The sequence below is a fragment of the Lynx canadensis genome, chromosome D1 (assembly GCF_007474595.2).
Source record: "Lynx canadensis isolate LIC74 chromosome D1, mLynCan4.pri.v2, whole genome shotgun sequence".
NCBI classification, from domain to species: Eukaryota; Metazoa; Chordata; class Mammalia; order Carnivora; family Felidae; genus Lynx; species Lynx canadensis.
In genome coordinates, this window is record NC_044312.2 from 106,304,721 (window position 1) to 106,325,752 (window position 21,032).

General features: G+C 56.0%; 1 protein-coding gene across 1 annotated transcript in view; it reads left to right on the forward strand.

The window, feature by feature from the left end:
* Nucleotides 1-20,382, forward strand: part of LOC115526450 (inner centromere protein) — a 28,217-nt gene extending 7,835 nt beyond the window's left edge. Inside the window, 19 exon segments of the mRNA XM_032595091.1 lie at nucleotides 5,178-5,229; nucleotides 6,047-6,104; nucleotides 6,200-6,251; nucleotides 6,254-6,316; nucleotides 7,449-7,500; nucleotides 7,890-8,007; nucleotides 8,111-8,245; nucleotides 8,798-8,809; nucleotides 13,338-13,447; nucleotides 13,525-13,645; nucleotides 13,887-13,937; nucleotides 13,940-13,970; nucleotides 13,973-14,010; nucleotides 15,094-15,272; nucleotides 15,483-15,546; nucleotides 15,721-15,828; nucleotides 17,787-17,937; nucleotides 19,862-19,984; nucleotides 19,987-20,382. Coding sequence (XP_032450982.1) covers nucleotides 5,178-5,229; nucleotides 6,047-6,104; nucleotides 6,200-6,251; nucleotides 6,254-6,316; nucleotides 7,449-7,500; nucleotides 7,890-8,007; nucleotides 8,111-8,245; nucleotides 8,798-8,809; nucleotides 13,338-13,447; nucleotides 13,525-13,645; nucleotides 13,887-13,937; nucleotides 13,940-13,970; nucleotides 13,973-14,010; nucleotides 15,094-15,272; nucleotides 15,483-15,546; nucleotides 15,721-15,828; nucleotides 17,787-17,937; nucleotides 19,862-19,984; nucleotides 19,987-20,075 — 1,607 coding nt within the window. The 3' untranslated portion in view covers nucleotides 20,076-20,382.
* Nucleotides 20,383-21,032: the final 650 nt, after the last annotated feature.

Genomic DNA, 21,032 nt, shown 5'->3' on the forward strand with positions numbered 1-21,032 from the left:
GAGGCTGTCTCCAGGGTCCAGGCAGAGGACAGTGAGGCAGTGGGGCTGTTGGAGAAGAAGGTCCAGGTTTTAAGTTAGTGGCTATTAGAACAGTAGGCAACACCTGCCTGGCACTTCCAAGATTTATAAAACACTAGGTTCTCATTTGGCCCTTGCGAAACACTGTTAGCCTGTTAGCATTTCCCCACTTGACAGAGGAGGAAGCTGAAGCTTACGGTGGCCGCTGACTTTGTAACATTGGGAAACCGGGGCTTGAGCCCCACGATTCATCCTTTCCGGGGTGGCCGGCTGCTTGCCGAGGAGGCCTTGTGGGGAACCCTGGAGTGGGGCTTGGTCCAGTGGGTAAGGACACCTCCCCTCGCCAGATTTCATCCCCACCTGGGGAAGGGCTCGCTCTGGGTCATGGGGCTTGAGGACATGCAGTGCGGGCATCTGGCACACGGGCCATTTTTGGATGCTCAACATGGCTGAGATATTTCTGACTTGCCTTGGGTGGTTACCTCAGGCCTGAATCTGATCCTTGGAGAGTGTGAAGGAGCAGGTCAGCCTGGAGCTCCAGAAGGAGGGCGGGGGAGAGACTCTAGACAAGTCTGTCTCACTCCCAGGCCAGGGCTCATCCACCTTGAGGTGGAAGGAAGAGGGAAACTGCGGGGGCCGGGGGAAACAGTAAAACATGGCGATTAAGCCCTGGAGTCACACACAGCCTCCGTGACCTTGGGCACACCTTTCTCTGGACCTTGTTTTTCCCATCTGTTAAATGGTGATAACACCTGCCTTGAATATGGGTCGAGAGCCCATCTTAATGCTTGGATGTGGCACAGGCTCAGTAAGTCTTAAAAGGTACCTCAAGAAGCCTGTGTTCCCGAAGCTCAGTCTGGTTGTGGCCAGGCTGCCCCTGAACTGAATTGAGCCGCAGGGTGTTTAACCGTGGGGGAGAGAGGCTTCCCGGAGGCCTTCCTGACGCCCAGGTTCCGAGGGCTTGGCTGGCCGGGCAAACTCGGAAGCGGGGTCTTAGTTTGGGTTCCCGCAGAAGCAGCCTCGATGTCAGGATTTGAGTGCAACTTGTTCATTTTGGAGGAGCAGGAAATGCCTGCAGCGGGGTTGTGGGGAAGCGAGACCTGGAAGGCCTGGCGCTGCGGGGGAACCTCCGGAAGTCGGTGTGGAGCACTGCGGTGAGGGGCTGCTGGGAAGGGGCGCTGATGCCCCCGCACTCCTGGCCTGGCGCATGTTGGCCGGTGGGAGCCACTGGGCGGAGAAATGGTGCCGCGGTGGGAGGACAGGTGGGCCCGGAAGCGGCTAGACGGAAGCCGCTTCAGGGTTTTTGGAGGGTCCTGCTGTTCAGGAGGGGCTCCTCTTTGGGGTTCCCCGGCCACCTCTGCATTGGGGAGCAGCCCATCCGGCCCTCTGCCAGGCCTCACGCCATCTCCCTTGCCCCCATCCTGGGCCCGAGGCCCGAATGGCACGCAGATGGCACTTGACATTCCAGTGGAATAGTTGTGTGGTCACATGGGCCTCTCTTCATCCCTCTGCTCCCTCAGCGGCCAGCACGAAGCTGGGGTGGGCCGTGAGGGGAGCCTTTCTGGCTATTGGCCCCCCACCAGTGGGAGCAGGCACCTCCCTTGATTGTAGGCCTGGACCCAAACCGCCCCCTCCCGCCGGCTCAGGCCTGGCTTCCCCCGACCCCCGGAAGCAGGGTCCTGCTGCTCTTCCCTCTGGGCCTCGTGGTTTGCTGCTCCAGCCCCTTGTTCATCTTCCCTCCTTCCCTTAGACCCTTGGGTCCCAGCCGGCCTCGCCCCAGCTGCCTCTCAGCCTCACCTCGCAAACCCCCCCCCGCCCCCCTTCCTGCCTCATGGCCTTCTGCCTAGACCAGCAGCTCTCAACCTTCTGTCTCAGCACCTGCTCCCAGTCTTAAAAATTATTGAAGACCCCAAAGAGCTCTTGATTGTGAGGGTTCTAGACACTGATAGTTCACTGTACTAGAAATTAAAACTGAGGGGCGCCCGGGCGGCTCAGTTTGTTAAGCATCCGTCACTCGATCTCGGCTCAGGTCTCGGTCTCAAGGTCGTGAGTTCAAGCCTTGTGTTGGGCTCTGCCCTGAGCGTGGAGCCTACTTTAAAAAAATATTTAAAACAATTTTTTTAATGTGTTTTTAATTTATTTTTGAGAGACAGAGAGTGAGCGGGGGAGGCTCAGAAAGAGAGGGAGACACAGAATCCTAAGCAGGCTCCAGGCTCTGAGCTGTCAGCACAGAGCCTGACAGGGGTTCAAACTCACAAACCATGAGATCATGACCTAAGCCGATGTTGGACGCTTAACCAACTGAGCCACCCAGACGCCCCTAAAAAAATACTAATAAAAAATTTCAGTATTATCTAATTTTATTTTCTCTAGTAATATTATTTTGATATTAAAGATTAAGAGTATTGGGGCGCCTGGGTGGCTCAGTCGGTTAAGCGTCCGACTTCAGCTCAGGTCATGAGCTCACAGTTCGTGGGTTCGAGCCCCACATCGGGCTCTGTGCTGACAGCTCAGAGCCTGGAGCCTGCTTCCAATTCTGTGTCTCCCTTTCTCTCTGCCCTTCCCTGCTCGCACTGTCTGTCTGTCTCTCTCTCTGAAAAATAAATAAACATTCAAAAAAAAAAGATTAAAAGTATTATTTAATACTCTGATATAAAAAAACAACACACCTATTATCTATCAACGTTAGATTTTTAAAAACTTTAATGTTTATTATTTATTTTTGAGAGATAGAGACAGAGCACAAGCAGGGGAGGGGCAGAGAGAGAGGGAGACCCAGAATCCGAAGCAGGCTCCAGGCTCCGAGCTGTCAGCACAGAGCCCGACTCGGGGCTCGAACCCACGGACCATGAGATCGTGACCTGAGCCAAAGTTGGACGCTTATCCGACTGAGCCACCCAGGCGTCCCTAGTTTTTGTTTTTGTGTTTTGTTTTGTTTTTTATTATGACAAAAATACTTCTTTTCCAAAACAAAACCGTAGTGAGGAGGCTGCCACTCTTCTACGTCTTGCAGATGTTTTTAACGTGTGGCTTGAAAGAAGACAGCGGATTCTGCACTCCCTGTGTTGCGTTGTGTTGTTTCGGTTAAAGCATGTGAAGAAAACTTGGCCTCACACAGATACGTCGTTGGAAAAGAAAGGAGTACTTTAAACGTCTTTTTGGATAATTGTGCATATTCGTTTTTTTTTTTTTTTTTCCAGATAATTCGTGCATACTCAACACCACCAGTGGTAGCTTCTTAAAGGCTCATTGCAGGGTGGAATCAGAAACTATCATTGGTCCCACCTTGGACCGTCTTGCACTTTTCTTTTTTTTAGTTTTTCCATGTTTACTTATTTATTTTTGGAAGAGAGAGAGAGAAAGCAGGGGGAGGGGCAGAAAAGGGGGGGGAGAGAGAGAGAATCCCAAGCAGGCTCCGTGCTGTTAGTGCAGAGCCCGATGTGAGGCTTAAACTCACGAACCGTGAGATCATGACCTGAGTGGAAATCAAGAGGCGGAGGCTTAACCTACCGAGCCACCCAGGCACCCCTCTTGCACTTTGAATGGAACTTTTCGCCACATGCAGTTTTGTAGCATCATGCCTTGATCGTTTGGAAAATGCTATCTCACTGAGTTATGCACATCTTCCTAATGTCGACACCCTTCATCATCTATTTTTTAAAAGGAGCACATTTGTCTTCCCATCTCATCAGAAAAGTCTGTAGGTATTGGGAAGCTACGAAACTTCTGGCCGTGTATACATAGTTTTCGAAATTCTATTTTGGGGCGGGAAATCATTTTTTAATTATTGATAGCAGATATTCATGGTCTTTTTTAAAATGTTTATTTTTGAGAGAGAAAGTGAGTGCGAGAGGGACAGAGAGAGAGAGGAAAGACAGAGGGTCTGAAGTGGGCTCCACGCTGTCAGCAGAGAGCCCAATGTGGGACTCAAACCCCCAAACCGTGAGATCATGACCTGAGCTGAAGCCGGATGCTTAACTGACTGAGCTCCCCAGGCCCCCCTTATTCGTTGTTTTTAGGTGACAACTAACTTTGTTCATTTTAAAGAAAATGTCTACCAATATCCAAGATTGAATAACTATGGTTTGTCAGTTGCCTTTTCAATTAAAAATCGTTCCATGAAAAAAACGGCTAGTTGAGCTAGGAATTCAAACATGAGCGCTTTCCAGAGACAGGAGTTTATAGCAGAGGGCGCTGCACGTACTTTCCGCTCTACCACACAGAGGGTACTTAAGTTTAGATTTAATAAAATTCATAGTTTTTACTCTTTCATCAAGGACATTCTTAAGTGAATTTGGACTTTTCTGTGCCGAGCGTGGGGTCCCGTCTGGTTTCACAACCTGTTTGGTGCTCAGACTCTCACCTAGCACTGCTTCATTGCTTTTGCGCTCTCAGGGCAAAGCACAGCACAGAGGGGGAAATTACGTCTTCGTGTTGGGGTGGAAATAGTTAAGACCTCATCCATCCCCTGATTGGCAGTTGACTCTCAGGAGTCTGAAAATAGCCTTTGGGAACAATTGGCCTGGATGTCCTTCTCTCTCTCTTAACTCTTCCCCCCTTTGTCTGTGACCGTCTTTTCCTTCACTTCCCAGCCTCTAGACCAGTTCGGCTCCCCGTAGCCTTTCAAAATCTGCTCTTTTCTGTCATCACACCTACCACGTGTCTTTTACAGGATTTTGGATGGTTAGGTAGGCTACATAGTGGCTCTGTTGGTCTTTCCTCACTGTTGGGTCCCCAGGGCCTCAGGCCTGGTACATAGCAGGTCCCTCAAAGAATAATTGTTGAATGAATAAGCTGCTTTGTGTTGGACCCCATGCTGGATGTTGGGGACCGGGAGGCAGACATGGTTTCCTCTTCCCAAGGTATTCCCGGCCCGGTGGAAGGACCCAAGGTGTGCTCTCAGATGGGCCCAGGTTGCAGCTAGGGAATAGGAGACATAAAGCCAACAGCTCTATCGAGGATGCTAGGAGCAGAGGGAATTTGCTCAGGCAGGCAGGGTCTCTGTACCCGTGAAGGGAAGGGTGGTCTCTGGGGAGGAGAGGTCTGGCTGTATAGATGAAGAGTGGCCAAGCTCCAACCAGCACATGGCTCCCGGCACCACTAGCAGTGACACCTGGCCAGTTTCTGAGGCATCATTCATTCCTTTGTTTTCCCCTCAGGTCACAGTTACCTGGAGAGGCTCCTGAATATTGAGGTGCCCCAGAAAGTTGGGTGAGTTCAGTTCCAGGGTCTGGGGACCTTTCCAGGGCTGGGCAGGGCACATGGATTCCTGTCTAGGTGAGTCCCAGGAGTGGAAGCATTTCCCCGTGCCCCAGCGTTCCCTCCTTGTGGGGACTGCCTGGTCCTGCGGCCACCCCTCCCCCCATTCTAACCAGGCAGCAAACGACACAGGTGTCAGCTCTGGCCTGGCCTTGACTCTTCCAAGCCTTACCCTAGGGCGTGGGCTCCATGGGAGTCCAATCCAGAGGCCTGCTGCGAACTTGAGGAGCCACGTGCCTATTGTGGTGGAAAGGGGGCGGCAGGGCGGCCGCGCGTGCTCCCTGCTCCCCGCTCCCCAATCACACCCCAGCACTGCTTTTCCTTGAGGCCACATCTTGCCATCACTAAAACTAGGGTCCTCCTGCCCCTGCTTTGGGGCAGAGGGTCAGAGCTTGAGGTGGGGAGACAGGGAAACCGGGTAGGCACGCTGGCTTTGCTGGCCCTCCCGCGAATGGAGAGCAGGCCTCACAAGGGACAAGAGACAGTGACCCATGGGGCGCGAGGGGTCGGGGTGGAGCCGGCAAACGGCTGACATGCCGAACCAAGCCCTGATGGGGTGAGTGCCACCGAATTCAGAAGCTGACCTCCCTTGTCTGCCCAGGCCGCAGACGCTCCAGGGAGCCCCTGGCTCTGGCTGCTGTCCTCTTGTCCCGGGTGGCGCTGTGGGTTTGTGACCCAGACCAGGGCGTCTGACGGGTGGGGAGGTGCTCCTCTGAGGAGGACTCAGGCTGGCTGGGCGGGTCCCACATACCTCTTGCTCTGCTTTCAGCCCTGAGCAGAAGCGGCCCAGCGAGGAGGCCGAGCCTGCACAGGCGGCTGAGCCAGAGGTAAGACGAGCAGGCCAGGGAGGGGAGGGCTCAAGGGCCCCTGAGGCCCAGGTGCAGACCCCAAAGCCTCGGTTCCTCCCCCCCGCTTCCCCCAGGGCCCCAAGCAAGACAGGAGTACCCTGTGGCCCCGCAGTGCCACCAAGATCGCCATAGCACACCTGGCTCGCAGCCTGTGGCTGGTGGCCAGGAGACGCCCTCCAAAGGGCGGCAAGGTGAGTCTTCCTGCCGTGTGCAGGATACCCAGGGTCGTGCTGGCCTTGGTGGCCTTGACCTGACTTTCTTTTGGGGGAGAGGGAGGCCCATTTCCTGGGCTCTCCAGCCAGAGGTAAGGGAGACCAGGGGGGGGGCGTGGATCTTTGGGTCTGCAGGTTTCATTGCCCACCTTTTGGTTGGAGCTGTCGCCGAGTGCCACGTGAGTGGCCGAGGCCGGTTGGTGTGTGAAGTCGGGTGAGGTGAGGGTGGGGCGCTTGAACTGGGGTAGTGACTGAATGCGCCAGGTCGCAGACTTGGACCCCTCCCCGGGGGGGCAGGGGGAGGAGGTCTGTGCTGGGGTGTGAACACCTGGCCTCGTGTGATGTCTCTGCCGCTGGCTCACTTCTCACCTTCGTGGGTCCCCGGTGTGAAGAGAGCAGGAGAGCTACGGGCTCTGGCACTCCCAGGCCGCCAGGGGTGGCCCAGCGTCTGGCTCACGTCTCCTCAGTGGGAAGAGCACTGTGGCCGTGAGGTCTTGGTCCACAGCTTCCCCAGCTTTAGGGTGGAGTCAGCGACAAGGGCCGCTCCAGCGCCGTAGCCCACGGGCGAGCTGCAAGGTCCCTGCCAGGTTAAGCGGCTAGGGGCGAACTGGTGCTTCCCCCGAGCAGTGAAGCAAAACAGACTGACCCCATGCCCCATGTGTGGACCCTGTACAGGAAGCCCTCCCCTCCTCCTGTCATGGCAGCCTCAGCTGATAGGCCTGGAGGGGTGGGATTTTGAAGCCTGTTGAGAGGTCTGTTAGAGTCTACAGTTTTCCGGGCTTCTGCTCCTGAAAGGTACCCCCTAGCTGTCAGTGTTAGAGGTGGGGCGGGACACGGTGGGGCCACCTCAGTGGGATTGTCCTCCTGTTCTCATCCCAGAGGCCAGGCGTGGGGGTGAGGGGTCCACGGGCTGGGGATCGTATGCTGGGCTCCGGACTTCCACAGATTTCTCAAGGCCGGTTGGTGCTAAGGCTGATGGCTTCTGCCGCTGGCCACCCTGGGATCTGCCAGGAAGAGAGCCTTGCCCCCGCCACGGCTGCCGCTGGAGGACACTTTCCCCCGACCCCTCCGAGCTGTTCCTGTGGCCTCACCAAAATTGCTCTCTTCACAGAGCCCAAGACTGACCAAGCAGATGGCCCCAAGGAGCCACCCCAGAGTGTCAGGTTTGCATCTGGGTAGGGCGTATAGGCGACTCTTCGGAAGGGCCCGGAGGGGGATGAACCTCAGGTCCTTGTTCGGTGGTGGGGTGGGGAGGTGGGAATGTGGTCAGGGGCGGGGCCTAGTGCTGGAGGTGGCTCGCCGCTATGAGACAAAGCGGGCCTGGGAGTGGGTGACCAGATCCTAGGCCCCACCCTCTGCATCCTCCTGGCCGTGTGACCTAGGACTGGTCACTTGGTCAGGAAGGCCCCACCTCTGCAGCGCCTCTCAGTCTGGTGCCCTGTGAGCTGGGCCCAGTTCTGTTCACAGGGTGACCTTTTATGGGGTGTGGCCAGGGCCCTGGGGAGGGTACCGGGGTCGGCCCCGTGACGCTGCTTCCACCCTGCTGCGGCAGGAGGAAGCGCAGCTACAAGCAGGCCGTGAGTGAGCTGGACGAGGAGCCGCAGCTGGAGGACGAGGAGCTGCAGCCCCCCAGGAGCAAGACCCCTTCCCCACCCTGCCCGGCCAGCAAGGTGAGTGGGCCTCTGCCCCCCCCCCCCCCCCCCCCCCCCCCCGCCCCTTGGGGCCCCCGCCATGCCCAGGAGTCCTCACCCTGCACCCTTACCTCCTCCACAGGTGGTGCGGCCCCTCCGGACCTTCCTGCACACCGTGCAGAGGAACCAGATGCTCATGACTCCGACCTCGGCCCCCCGCAGCAGTGTCATGAAATCCTTCATTAAGCGCAACACTCCCCTGCGCGTGGACCCTAAGGTGAGGGAGCCCGGACCCCTGGCCGTGCTTTGCTGCTAGAGCCGGGCAGCATGGCTGAGGGCTCCGGTCTGTCCCCTCGGCCGCTGGGAGTGGTGTGGATCTGGGCCAAGGCAGCTGGGACCTGGCACCGGTCAAGGGCCAGCTCCAGCCTCTACGGCCTTGGGCCGCCTCAACGTTTGAGGACTGTTCTGGCTTCTTGGGCTCTGCAGTGCAGCTCAGAGGCTCGGCCGGCTCAGCGTGACTCCTGGGTCTTGAGCCCTGAGCTGGTAGTAGAAATGGTGTGGCTGGCCATGGCCGTGACCATCCATCCCCACACCCCCCACACTCCCCACGCCCCCTCTGGAGGCTTGAGTAGTTAAGGCGAGGGACACCCGTGGACGCTGTGCTCGCTGAGGATGAGGGCTGGTGAGATGGGAGGGGGTGGGGGGCTGCCGATGAGAGGGCACAGGCTCCACGCAGACTCTGGCGTAGCCAAGAGGGTGGCCTGCTTTCCGGACGTCCCCAAGCCTGGCATTAACTCCTGGCTTTTTCCTTGTCTCCTCTCCTCCACAGTGCAGCTTCGTTGTAAGTAAAGCCTTCTCCTGTCCTTGTAACCTAGCTCCCCCTAGCACTTACCTGCCGTAGCCCTGTTCCTGCAAACCCACCTGCACCTGTAGAAGCACTAACACCAAAGGTGGGACGGGAGCGGTAAAGGGGGTGGCCGCCTGGAGGCGCGCAGCCATTCTGGCTGCCCTCCCTCTGCGGGGCCGGTCCTCTCTGCCCTTGTCTCTGCCCCCAGGAGGCCGAGTCTCGATCTCAGAGCCTCCCTGAAGCAAGAGGAGGCAGAGGGGGTGCGGCCTGCTGCTGTTTACTGGGGCCACAGCTTGGATTTCCCCACAGCACCTCCCTCCCCGGCCCCGGGTTTCCCCTCAGGGTCTGGGGCTGCGAAGAGAACAGACAGGTGGTCTCTGGTCCCCAGAGCCACTGAGGTTTATTGGGTCACAGACCTGAGCTACTGCCTTGAGGCGCAGAGCAGCGGGGGGGAGACCATGGTTGTAGGCTGGGTCCTGTGGGGTAGCGGTAGAACTACCACCAGCAGCCTCTGGAGAGAAGGCCACAGAAGCTGTTCTCTTCTCAGATACCTCAGAGCTGAGCCAGGCCATGGGCCCTTAGGAGGGAGCCCACACGGCTGGGATCTGCTCAGCCTGCAGTCTTGGCTCCCTGGGGTCTCCCAGGTTACAAGGCTGCAGCCCCTGCGTTCCTCTGTTCCCACTGGCGCTTTGAAGGGCCTCCTATTAGGAGGGCTTCTGCCTCTAGCCGAGGGCCTGGGGCTTGGCGGGTCAAGGGGCTTCTCAGCCGCTAGACAGGTAGGCCTTGAACTTGCCTGTGCTGCAAGGAGGCTGGTCCCCTCTGTGTGAACGAGGCACTGGCATGCCTTCCAATATGCGAGCAAGCAGGCTGTGTGGCCTTACACACCTACTTGTGTGCTAGGCCCCTGCTAGGCACTTGGGCCCATAGCAGTGAACTGGACTCCGACTTGCTCTTCCTACAGAGAACTCCCATGTCGCACACAGACTGATGGGAGCCTGGCCGGCTTTATGGGGATGACCAAGAGGTCCAGGGAGCTGCCTTTTCCTGCTTCGGGGAACCCAGATCCCTGCACAGGGCATCTGGTGGCAGTGGGACAGTTCTTAGTTAGGAGACAGGGGCCTAAGTAGATCGCAGGGACCTTGAGACCTTGGACTAGTTTCCTAACTTTTGGCTGAGTTTCCTTGGCTACAAAATGAGACCAGAGGTCCGTTCATAGAAACGAGTGAACCAGAGTCATGTCCATCAAGCACCTAGCACAGGAGTCAGTAGGAGGTGGTTTTTAGTGATTGGTAGAGAGACTGCTCGATCGAGGCCCCTGGAGGCTGAAGGGACCAAATAAGCTTTTGGTTTTCTCATCCACCGCCTTGGCCTTGAGGGTGGCCTCTGGGGAGCAGCGTCAACCCAGCCCACCTTGGAGCGTTGGGGCAGAGGGTGAACTTGGATTCTATGACATGAACAAATCTTGCTTCTACAAAATTTCCAATGCGCAGGATCATTTCTCTGACCTGTGCTGGGAAATTTTAGCACCCAAACGTCGGGGGTAGAACACATTTTGCTGAGCCCAGTTGGAAGCAGGAGTCTGGTGGGCACTTGGGGCAGAAAGAGAAGGCACAGTGCTTTCCCCACCGCAGAGCAGTGGGTGGAAGTCGGCCCCCTGCTGGTTGGGTGACCAGTCAAGTTATACCTTCTGCCAAACTTGGGGCATTTTCAGCCATTATTTCTAAGAAATTCTGTTTCATTGTTGCATTCTTTCCCCTCTATCATGGGTGACGATGACACCCACGCCGGTAGTGGATCGTTCTGTGTCATCACAGTCCTTTGGGCTCTGTTCATTTCTCTTCCATAGCTTTTTCTCTCTGTTGGGATCAGATACATTTTATTGATCGATCTGTACGTTTACTGACATCTGTCTGTCTTTTCCATTCTGCCCTTGGACCCATGCACTGAATTTCTTATTTCCGTTATTGTCTTTTGAGTTCTGAAATTTCCATTTTGCTTTTTTCTAGATCTTCTTGCTGAGATTTCTGTTTTTTTTGTTTTTCTCTCCAGCTCCTGCCACCCAGTAACCTTTATTGCCAGAACAGCTCCCAGGACCCCACGGCACTGGGAGGGGGCGCTAAGTCTTTATTGGGAAGGACGCCCGCCCGTCTTCCCTCACTGCCGACGGTAGACGCACTCAGTGTCAGGGTAGGGGTGGCAAGTTCAGCTGGTACTTCTTTTCCAGAGCAGGAGGCACAAACGGCCTCCCAGGTAGGGATAGCGACCGCTGAAGTGGCTTGCAGTGAGATTTTCTGTTTCGCCAATTGTCTGAAGCATGTATTTCTATAATAGTGGCTTTGATGTCTTTGTCAGATACGTCTAACAATCTGTCACCTTGATGTTGGTGGCTGCTGATCGTCTTCACGTGGGAGTTGAGATTTTCCTAGTTCTTTGTGTGCTGAGTGGTTTTGGATTATATCCTGGCCATTTTGCATATTGCGTTATGAGGCCGCATGTTGTCAGAGAGAGAATGTTGGTATCTTGCTCTAACAGCGACCCACCTGGTTTGGTTCAGGCTGCAGGTCCCACCCCTCCTTCTGTGGGACATGGTTCCAGTGTCCTGATTTCAAAGCCTTTGTGGTACTCTTGGATCTGCCCTGGGTGTGCTGGTCAGTGGTCAGGATGGGATCTGGCAGGTGGTCTGTGAGTTTAATTCTCAGAGTTTTTGGTATAATAGTTAGATGGTCAGATCCATGCATCTGCAGGTTGGGGCTGAGCCTAGGAGTTCACAAACAACCACAGGGTGTCATTTTCTCCACGCATCTAGTACATTTCACTTCTCCGGGGCTCCCGCTCTCCGTCCTCCAGCCAGGAAGCTGGGGCTTCTGTCAGCCTGCTCTACTGCGTGTTTCCACGACCGCATCTGGGGTCACCTGGTAGGGAGACAGAAAAAAGCAACAGCATTCATCACCTTTGGGGATCACAGCTCCGTAGTGTGGCGAGGAAGCTCCCCCTCCCCCAGAGTTTTGCCTCTGCAAGTTCTTGTAACTGTTGCTGTCCCGTTGCCACAGGGTTGTTTGTGGCCTGGGGCACGAGAGGAAGAAGAAAAGAACAAACAAAAATTGGGGTTTTTTGCATACTCTGAGCATTAGACTCCCCCTTCCCACTCCTTAAGTGAGATTTAAAGGGCCTCTCTCCCAGAGTTCTGTCTGTCTGTACCCCACAGATCCCTTTGAGGTTTCAGACTTCATTGAGTTTAGGCTAGCGGGGAAAACAATGGTAAATTTCTGCCGGCCCAGTGATGCTTCACAGCCTGGTCTTCCCCTCCGCCTGCTCACATCGGCCTCACACAGCTGTTCTATGTAGTCCAGTTTTATGGGCCACCTTCAGTGGCAGAAGCAGATGTGTCTTCCTCGCAACCAGAGGAGCCCTTCTCTCCATCTTTAGGGTTGTATTCTCTTGGGGCCAGACTTCTAGGTGGGAAATCTGCAGTCAGGTCAGAGGCCAAGGAGAAATGGACAGTCACTAATGCAGGGAGAGGGACAGAGCAGAGCACAGAGATGGGTGCTCTGGGTGGCAGAGCACAGAGATGAGAGTCTGATGGGAGCCAGGTGAGGGTGATGGGGGGGGGGGGGGCTCTGGCCCCGGTCCCAGCCCCCACCTCATGCCCTGGCCATCAGGGCGAAAGTACCAGTCTTGTCCTTAGCCAAGAAAAGCTTGGAGCCCCGCCTATGCCCTCTGGCTGCCGTGCCCGTGGGGCTTTCTGGGCATGCAGAGGGGTAGGGTTCTAGCACTGATCTGCTAAACAACCAACTAGTACTTTTAAGAAGCTGTTGTTAGAATCGTTAGGTGCCTGTATCACAGGAAGTTTGAAAAATGAAGGAAAATATACCATCCTTTTGTTTTTAATGTTTGTTTATTTTGAGAGAGATAGACCATGAGCGGGGGAGGGACAGACATACGGGGCTCGAACCTCATAGACTGCGAGGTCAGGACCTGAGCCAAAGTGGGAGGCTTACCCGGCTGAGCCACCCAGGCACCCTGAGAAAATATACCATCCTTAACATATCTCACCAGCCTATAGTAATCTATGTTAGCATTTGGCCATATTTTTTTTCCATATATTGAGGAACATAAAAGTGTGTGTACACGAAGTATAAAAGGTTACAACGCATAGAAATAATAAATTAACGCTTATGTAACCAGCACCCCTTTATAGATGTTAACCACAACTTTTACAGCTGTCTGTCCCTCTATGATGTCAATCTTCCTTCTCTTTTCAAGTACACTTTAATATAGTTATAATCAGCATCTGTCCAATTTCGAGCCCTGATTTTTGTGCCGCTGCGACTTGGCAGGGCTCAGTCAAGGGTGCTTGGGAGGCTGCCCACCAGAATGACCGAAGCCCCAGGGCACAGTCTGGTTGGGAAGGAAGGCATGTTTTGGGGGTGACTCTGCCTCTGTAACAGGCTGGCTGGGGCCTGTGGGTCTCGCTCACCACCACCCCCACCCCCCCCCCCCCCCCCCCCCCCGCCCGCCTCAGGAAAAGGAGCGGCAGCGCCTGGAGAACCTGCGGAGGAAGGAGGAGGCGGAGCAGCTCCGCAGGCAGAAGGTGGAGGAGGACAAGCGGCGTCGGCTGGAGGAGGTGAAGCTGTAAGTGGTCCAGCTCCTGGCCCCGCCCCCCGGGCCCTGGCCCCGCCCCCCCGGGTACGACCACCCTGTGTCCGCAGGAAGCGGGAGGAGCGCCTCCGCAAGGTGCTGCAGGCCCGGGAGCGGGTGGAGCAGATGAAGGAGGAGAAGAAGAAGCAGATCGAGCAGAAGTTTGCTCAGATCGACGAGAAGACCGAGAAGGTGCGCGCCTCAGGCTGGTGGGCGGCCAGGTTTCGGGGTGGGCTGCACCCTGGCGGGCCCCAAGCAGGTCCCACTCGGTGGCTGTGGTTTTCGGGTGTCCCCCCCCCCTTCCCCTCCCCCCCCCCCCCGGGCTGTGGGGAACAGGCCCGCTCGCAGGGGCGGGGGGTGCAGTTCCGGGCCCCGCGCTGCAGGGCTGAGTGAGGAGGGTGCTCTAATGGGCACATGTGGATGGGCCCTGTAGGTTAAGGAGGAGCGGCTGGCGGAAGAGAAGGCCAAGAAGAAGGCAGCAAGCCAAGAAGAGGGGAGGAGGTGGAGGCGCGCCGCAAGCAGAGGAGGAGGCGCGGAGGCTCAGGCGGCTACAACAGGTTCATGGGCCGAGGGGCTCGCATATCAAGGACGCAGAAGGCCCCCGAGGGGTCGCCAGACACCCCCACTTTGTTGGGTTGGTTGTGGCAGTTCTTGTTGCTTTAAGTCCTGAGGAGTTTCCACAAATACCCTGGGGACATGAATGGCGATCGACAGTAACCTGCCTCCTGCAGGTGGCAGTTCAAGGGTCAAGTGGATGGACTCCAGAGCCAGACCTTCAGTCTCAGCTCTGCCGCTTCCCAGCCGGGTGACCCTGGGCGGGTTCCTTGACCTTTCTGGGCTTTGATTCCCTCGGGGAACCTTAGCTTCTACCTGACAGGGTCGGTGTGAGGGTTGAATGTTTTGCCTGTGAGAGTAGGGACCTACCTCTCCCTGGGAGTTGTCTATCTCAGGACGATAGGGAACACAGATGTGTCATTAGGGGATTATAATACTAATAACCAAAATTTACTTAGTGTTTTTCTGTGTGTCAGACACCGTTCTATGTTCTGTGTACGAACTCGGTAACTTCATGAGGTGTGGTCGTTACTGTTGTTCCTGTTTTATCAATGAGGAAACTGAGGCCAGAGAGCTGAAGCCACTTGCCCGGTGTCACACCGGCTGGTGAGTCTGGCTCCAGTCTCTACCCTTGACTACTGGCTTTGCAGCTGCATATAAAGCAGTTTTCTTTCATGGGGCGCCCAGGTGGTTCAGTGGGGTTGGGCGTCCGACTCTTGATTCCGGCTCAGGTCATGATCTCACGGTTTCATGGGTTTGAGCCCCGCATCGGGCTCTATGCTGACAGTGCAGAGCCTGCTTGGGATTCTTTCTGTCCCCATGTCTGTCCACCCCCCTCCCCTGCCCGTGCTGACTCCGTCTCTCTCAAAATAAATAAATGAGCTTAAAAAAAAAAAAAGGTGATTTTCACAAGATGCCTTTTCATGGCGATTCTTGGGGAGCCTGGCTCGGGGACGGGGGGGCTGGCGTCGCTTCTGGGAGGGAGCAGGCCCTGTGGCCTCTCTTCCCTCCTTCCCAGACCTCCTCCCTGGCTTCACCAGCCCAGGGCTGGCCTCAAGGGCCCTGACCTGGCGCTACCGTCACAGGATGAGGAAGAGCGGCGGCACCAGGAGCTGCTGCAGAAGAAGAGGGAGGAGGAGCAGGAGCGGCTGCGCAGGGCGGCCGAGGCCAAGAGGCTGGCGGAGCAGCGGGAGCACGAGCGGCAGCTGGCGGAGCAGCGGGAGCACGAACGCAGGAGGGAGCAGGAGCGGCTCCAGGCCGAGAGGTGAGGGGCCCGCTGCCCAGCTGGCCGAGGCGGCACCCTGTCGTCACACACCCGCCTTCCTGTGAGCACGTGGAAGGGGCACACGTAGCCGTCGCCAGGAGGCAGCTCCCTCCTCCACTTGAGGGTTTGCAAAAGGACAGGCCCTTTTCTTTTTGGGCTCTGGGCCAGGAGGCGGCTCCCTGGGCTGATGGGCTCTTGCTTGGTCCTCAGGGAGCTGCAGGAGAAGGAGAAGGCCCTGCGGCTGGAGAGGGAGCTGGAGGAGAAGAAGAAAAAGGTAAAGGGGAGCGGGCCTGGGGCTCCTGCGGGGTCTGCGCCGAGCTCCGGGCCAGCCTGGTGGCTCCCGGTCCGGGAGCAGCCTTGCCTGCCCTGCCGTGTGGGGTTGGCGGCGGGGGGGCGAGGGGCTCACACGTGCACCATCTCTAATATCCGGCCACCCCTGGGGCCCCAGGAAGAGCAGCAACGCCTGGCCGAGGAGCGGCTGCTGGAGGAGCAGCAGAGGAAAGCCAGGGAGGCCGCGGCGGCCAGCAAAGGCCTGAATGTGACCGTGGACGTGCAGGTGAGGCCGGGCAGCCAAGTGGAGAGGGCCCCTCCAGCTCTGGTTATTCACTCCCCGCTGGTTGGAGCCACAGATACAGATGAGGACCATGCGAAAGGAAGGATACGGTTGGCCCAAGTGGTTTTACCCTTTTCGATAGGTGTATTTCCTTGCTGTAAAAGTAGAATTTGTTGTAAAAAAAAAAAAAAAAAAAAAAAAAAAAAAAAGAAGAAACTAAAAACTTTTTTTTTTTTTTTTTAAATTTTTTTTTTTTTCAATGTTTATTTATTTTGGGACAGAGAGAGACAGAGCATGAACGGGGGAGGGGCAGAGAGAGAGGGAGACACAGAATCGGAAACAGGCTCCAGGCTCCGAGCCATCAGCCCGGAGCCTGACGCGGGGCTCGAACTCACGGACCGCGAGATCGTGACCTGGCTGAAGTCGGACGCTTAACCGACTGCGCCACCCAGGCGCCCCTAAAAACTTTTTTAAAGAGTGTAAAGAAAAGGAAAGGTACCCTTAGAGGAAAACTCTAATCTGGTGTAGATCTTTCTGTATGTTTACCCATATAAACCTACACACACGCACGTACACACACAGGCCCAGTTTTAAATAGGCACTGTCTACACGTACTGTCTTAGTCTGTTCAGGCTGCTGTCACACATTGCTACAGACTGGCTGGCTTAAACAGCAGTTCTGGAGGCCAGAAGTCCAAGGTCAAGGCAGCAGCAGATTCGGTGTTTGGTGACAGTCTTCTCCCTGTGTCCCCTGTGGTAGAGGGGGAGAGGGGGCTTTCTGGGGACTCTGTTCTAAGGGCACTAATGGGGCCCTTAGTGGCACTAATGGGGCCCCTCTCACTCATGGGGCCTCCAGCCTTGTGACCTAATCACCTCCCCAAGGCTCCACCTCCCAATACCATAACATTGCGGGGTCGGATTTACAGAAGAATTTGGGGGGTGGGGGGGTACCCACACAACATTTAGTCTATACCATATGCCATTTGGCATTTTGATTTTTTTCTCCCTATTTTCCCTTTCATTTAATGAGTTGTAGACCTCTCTGTTCCAGCACTTGTAAATCTCATTTTTTTTTTTTTAATGTTATTTATTTTTGAGACAGAGACAGAGCATGAACGGGGGGAGGGTCAGAGAGAGAGGGAGGCACAGAATCTGAAGCAGGCTCCAGGCTCCGAGCCGTCAGCCCAGAGCCCGATGCGGGGCTCGAACTCACGGACCGTGAGATCATGACCTGAGCCGAAGTCAGACGCTTAACCGACTGAGCCACCCAGGCGCCCCGTAAATCTCATATTTGATGGCTGTGCAGTTGATGGCAATTACTTACACCAGAATTTCTTTAACAAGCCCTTACTGGTGAACATTTAGCCTACTGCCAGCTTAACGCTTGTTAACAAAACGTATGCGGGAGAGTTTTCAGGGCAACGTAGTTTATGACGTTGAGACCTTGGAAGGGAGCCGAACGTTCATCTCTAACGGATGGTTAAAGTACGAATCATGGGGTGCCCAGGGGAGTACCCTGGAGCTGTTTGAAGGAGAAACACTGACCTGGAGGAATGTTTGCAGCATACTTTAACTTGAAAAAGGAAGATACAGGGGCGCCTGGGTTGCTAGTCACTTAAGCGTCCAACTTCGGATTGGGTTTACAGTCTCACGGTTTGTGAGTTTCATGCTCTGAGTTGGGCTCTGTGCTGACAGCTCAGAGCCTGGAGCCTCCTTGGGATTGTGCGTCTTCTTCTCTCTCTGCCCCTCCCCAGCTTGTGCTCTCTTTCTCTCTGTCTCTCTCTCTTAAAAGTAAATAAACATTTAAGAGAAAAGAGGGGCACCTCGGTGGCTCAGTCACTTAAGCGACTTTGGCATGGGTTATGATCTCACGGTTTGTGAGTTCGAGCCCCACGTCAGGCTCCGTGCTGACAGCTCGGGAGTGTGGGGACAGGAGCTGACAGCCATGTTTATCTCCTCCAGTCTCCAGCTTGTACCTCCTATCAGATGACTCCACAGGGGCACAGGCCGCCCCCCAAGATCAACCCGGATAACTATGGGATGGATCTGAATAGCGATGATTCCACCGATGACGAGGCCCATCCCCGGAAGCCCATCCCCACCTGGGCCAGAGGTAAGCAGGGCCTGGAATTCCCGGGAGACCTGGCTCCTCACTTGCAACATCTGGGACCCTGGAGGTGGTGGGGCGGCAGCTGTGGGTATCAGGAGGCTGTTGTCGTCATGGTCTGGCGGCTTGTATTGGGCCTTGGGAGGCACCCAGGGAAGGGTGGGCCCTCTGTGGCCAGTGGGTTGAACTGGGGACCAGAACTACGGTATTGGGTGCCTCTGTTCTCAACAAAAGTGTTAAATTGTGGCTGGCTGCCGACAGGCATGGGGCTGGGTGTTCCAGCTCAGACTCTACGCCGCCCCTTGGAGCCTCACCCAGTGGGCCAGATGAGAGTTGGACCCAAGTAAGCAGCTTGGAGTAGGAATACCGCCAAGAGTGGTCACCGGTTTTAGGCAGTGCACCGAGAGCTGGAGCTGGGGGTTCCGGCAGCTGGGGAGGAAAGCCCTGAGGCAGGGCCACTTGAGCAGGATTTGACCCCAGTTTACAAGCCCCAGCATTTAAACGGGAGCATGGGTGTGTGTGAGCAGGCCACCACAGACCTGGTGGCAAGGGAGCGGGGCCAGTACCTATACGGTGGACACTTCATAGAGTTTACAGAGCTGGGGGTCAGGGCTTGGTGCCTACTCACTCCCCAGAGAGAAGGGCCCAGAGGCCCATTGGGGGGCAGCACTCTGCAGAAGACAGCTTACTTTGGTGTCACCTCAGTTGAACTCCACGCTAGGCAGAATCTTAGTCCCCTTAACTTTGGACATCTGGGCGTTTGGGAGGTAGCAGCAGGCAGGGGTCAGTATGGCCAGAGCCACCTAGTGGTGGTTGACCATCACCAGCTTCCGTAAACTCCCTGAGTTCTCATCTGTGAAATGGGGGTGTTACTAGGACACAGCTGAGAAGGGTTATTTAGGATGAAGAGAGTTTAGGATGAGGAGAGTTGGTGCTTGTTTCTAAGGCCTGGTGCACAGCAGTGCTGGGCACCTGTTCAGCCTCCTGACCCCCCAGAGTCCTCCTGAGGCCTTGTCGCCAGGGCTGTGTGCCTCGGCTCAGGGATCCCCTCAGCCTGCACCCTGTGCCGTGGGACCCGGGGGCCAGTGAGAGAAGTAGCCAACCCCAGCAGTCAAGGATGGCAGCGTATGAAGTTTCGGAGCTGGACGGTCTCCAGACCCCAGCTCCCCCAGTCACGAGCTACGTGCCTTGGGCAAGTCCCCCCCGCCCCGCCCCGCCTTCTGAAATGGGGAGAATAAAGGAGCTGCCTCCCTCGTGGTTGTGGGTTGTGGTTGCCTGGCCCAGGTGAGCACTTGAAGACCTGTGTTCAGGCTAAGCTGCTGGAACATGGCAGTAGGAACAGGCAATAAGAGCATTTTCACGAGGGCGCCTGGGCGGCTCGGTTAAGCGTCCGACTTGGGCTCAGGTCATAGTCTCATGGGTTGTGAGTTCAGCCCCGCATCGGGTTTGCTGCTGTCCGCGCCGAGCCTGCTTGGATCCTCTATCCTGTCTCTCTCTGCCCTTCCCTTGCATGCGTGCTCTCCTCTCTCTCTCTCTCTTAAAAATAAACTTAAGGGGCGCCTGGGTGGCGCAGTCGGTTAAGCGTCCGACTTCAGCCAGGTCACGATCTCGCGGTCCGTGAGTTCGAGCCCCGCGTCGGGCTCTGGGCTGATGGCTCAGAGCCTGGAGCCTGTTTCCGATTCTGTGTCTCCCTCTCTCTCTGCCCCTCCCCCGTTCATGCTCTGTCTCTCTCTGTCCCAAAAATAAATAAATGTTGAAAAAAAAAACATCAAAAAAAAAAAAAAAAGCTTTTCAGGGAAAAGGGGAGAGGAAGAGGGCTCTGAGAGAGGAGCTGATGTGGCTGCGGTGGGGAAGGGGACAAGGGGTCAGGGGATGGGGAGGCTTCTGAGGAGCTCCAATGCAGTGACTTGACCCTCCGTGTCCCCTGCAGGCACTCAGCTAAGCCAGGCCATCATCCACCAGTACAACCACCCCCCAAACCTGCTCGAGCTCTTTGGAACCATCCTCCCGCTGGACTTGGAGGACATCTTCAAGAAGAGCAAGCCTCACTACCACAGCGCACCAGCTCTGCCGTCTGGAACTCACCGCCCCTGCTGGGCCCCAGGGTCCCCAGCAGCCCGGCCTATGGCCTGAAGAAGTACTGAGGCCCCCAGGCGTTCCCAGCAGTCTCCACCCCTGCGTGTGTCTGTGTGTCCACCTCTCTGTTGGTCTGGTGCCATCCTGCCTGGTGTTCCGTCTCCAGGGGTTTGGCTGTGTGTATATAAATGTCCTCTGCGCGCTGCGGGTGGCAAGTGGCGCAGGCCTGTTTGGAAGCTGCACTTGGTGGGTGGTTGGGGAGAACCAGTCCAGCCCCACCTGGCCTGCAGACAGCGCTCTGTAAATAGACTGTTAGAATTCAGCTGAATTTTAGCCTCTAGTGTTTGAGAGCTAGATTAATAAAGTTTGTTCCTTTAAGCCTGCTGTGGGTATTGTAGAGATGGGGGCCTTGGCAGAATGCCCCTGGCCCCCGGCCCTGCAGCCGTGTGTCTCAGGCCACTGATGGGCCGGGGACCAAGGCGCTGTTCCTCTTCCTGGGGTATGCTTCCGGCTGATGCAGTGGGTGATTCTGATGCCGTCTTTGGGCCAAGCTGAGAAACACTTGAGTTACTCGCGCGATGGGGCAAGCGAAGATATTTCCTGTTTGTAAAAGGGAGCTTGCCCAATGGGAAAGACGTGGGGTCAAGGTCAGGAGGACTGGGCTCTTGACACAGCTCTGCCACCTAAGACAGTCCCTCGGCCCTGCAGGCTCCACGCTTGCCGCATGGACGGTCAAAGGACCTGAGAATGCGTGCACGCTGCTGAAGCAGGAGCTCTGATTACAAAGATGTCTCCTGAAACCACCTTGGGACCAGCGCTTGCAAGCAGTTGGAATGTTTCTCCGACAAAACCATGTAGCTGCTTATTAAATGCTTAGTGTCCGTGGAAGCTGGCCCAGGGCCCCTCCCATAGCTGCATGCTGTGCTCTCAGTGTGTGGTGGCTAGTTGCTTATCATCCGCTCCAGCCGCCAGAACGAAAGTTGGCAAACCGTGGCCTCAGGGGCCAAATCAAACCTCAGTGTGTT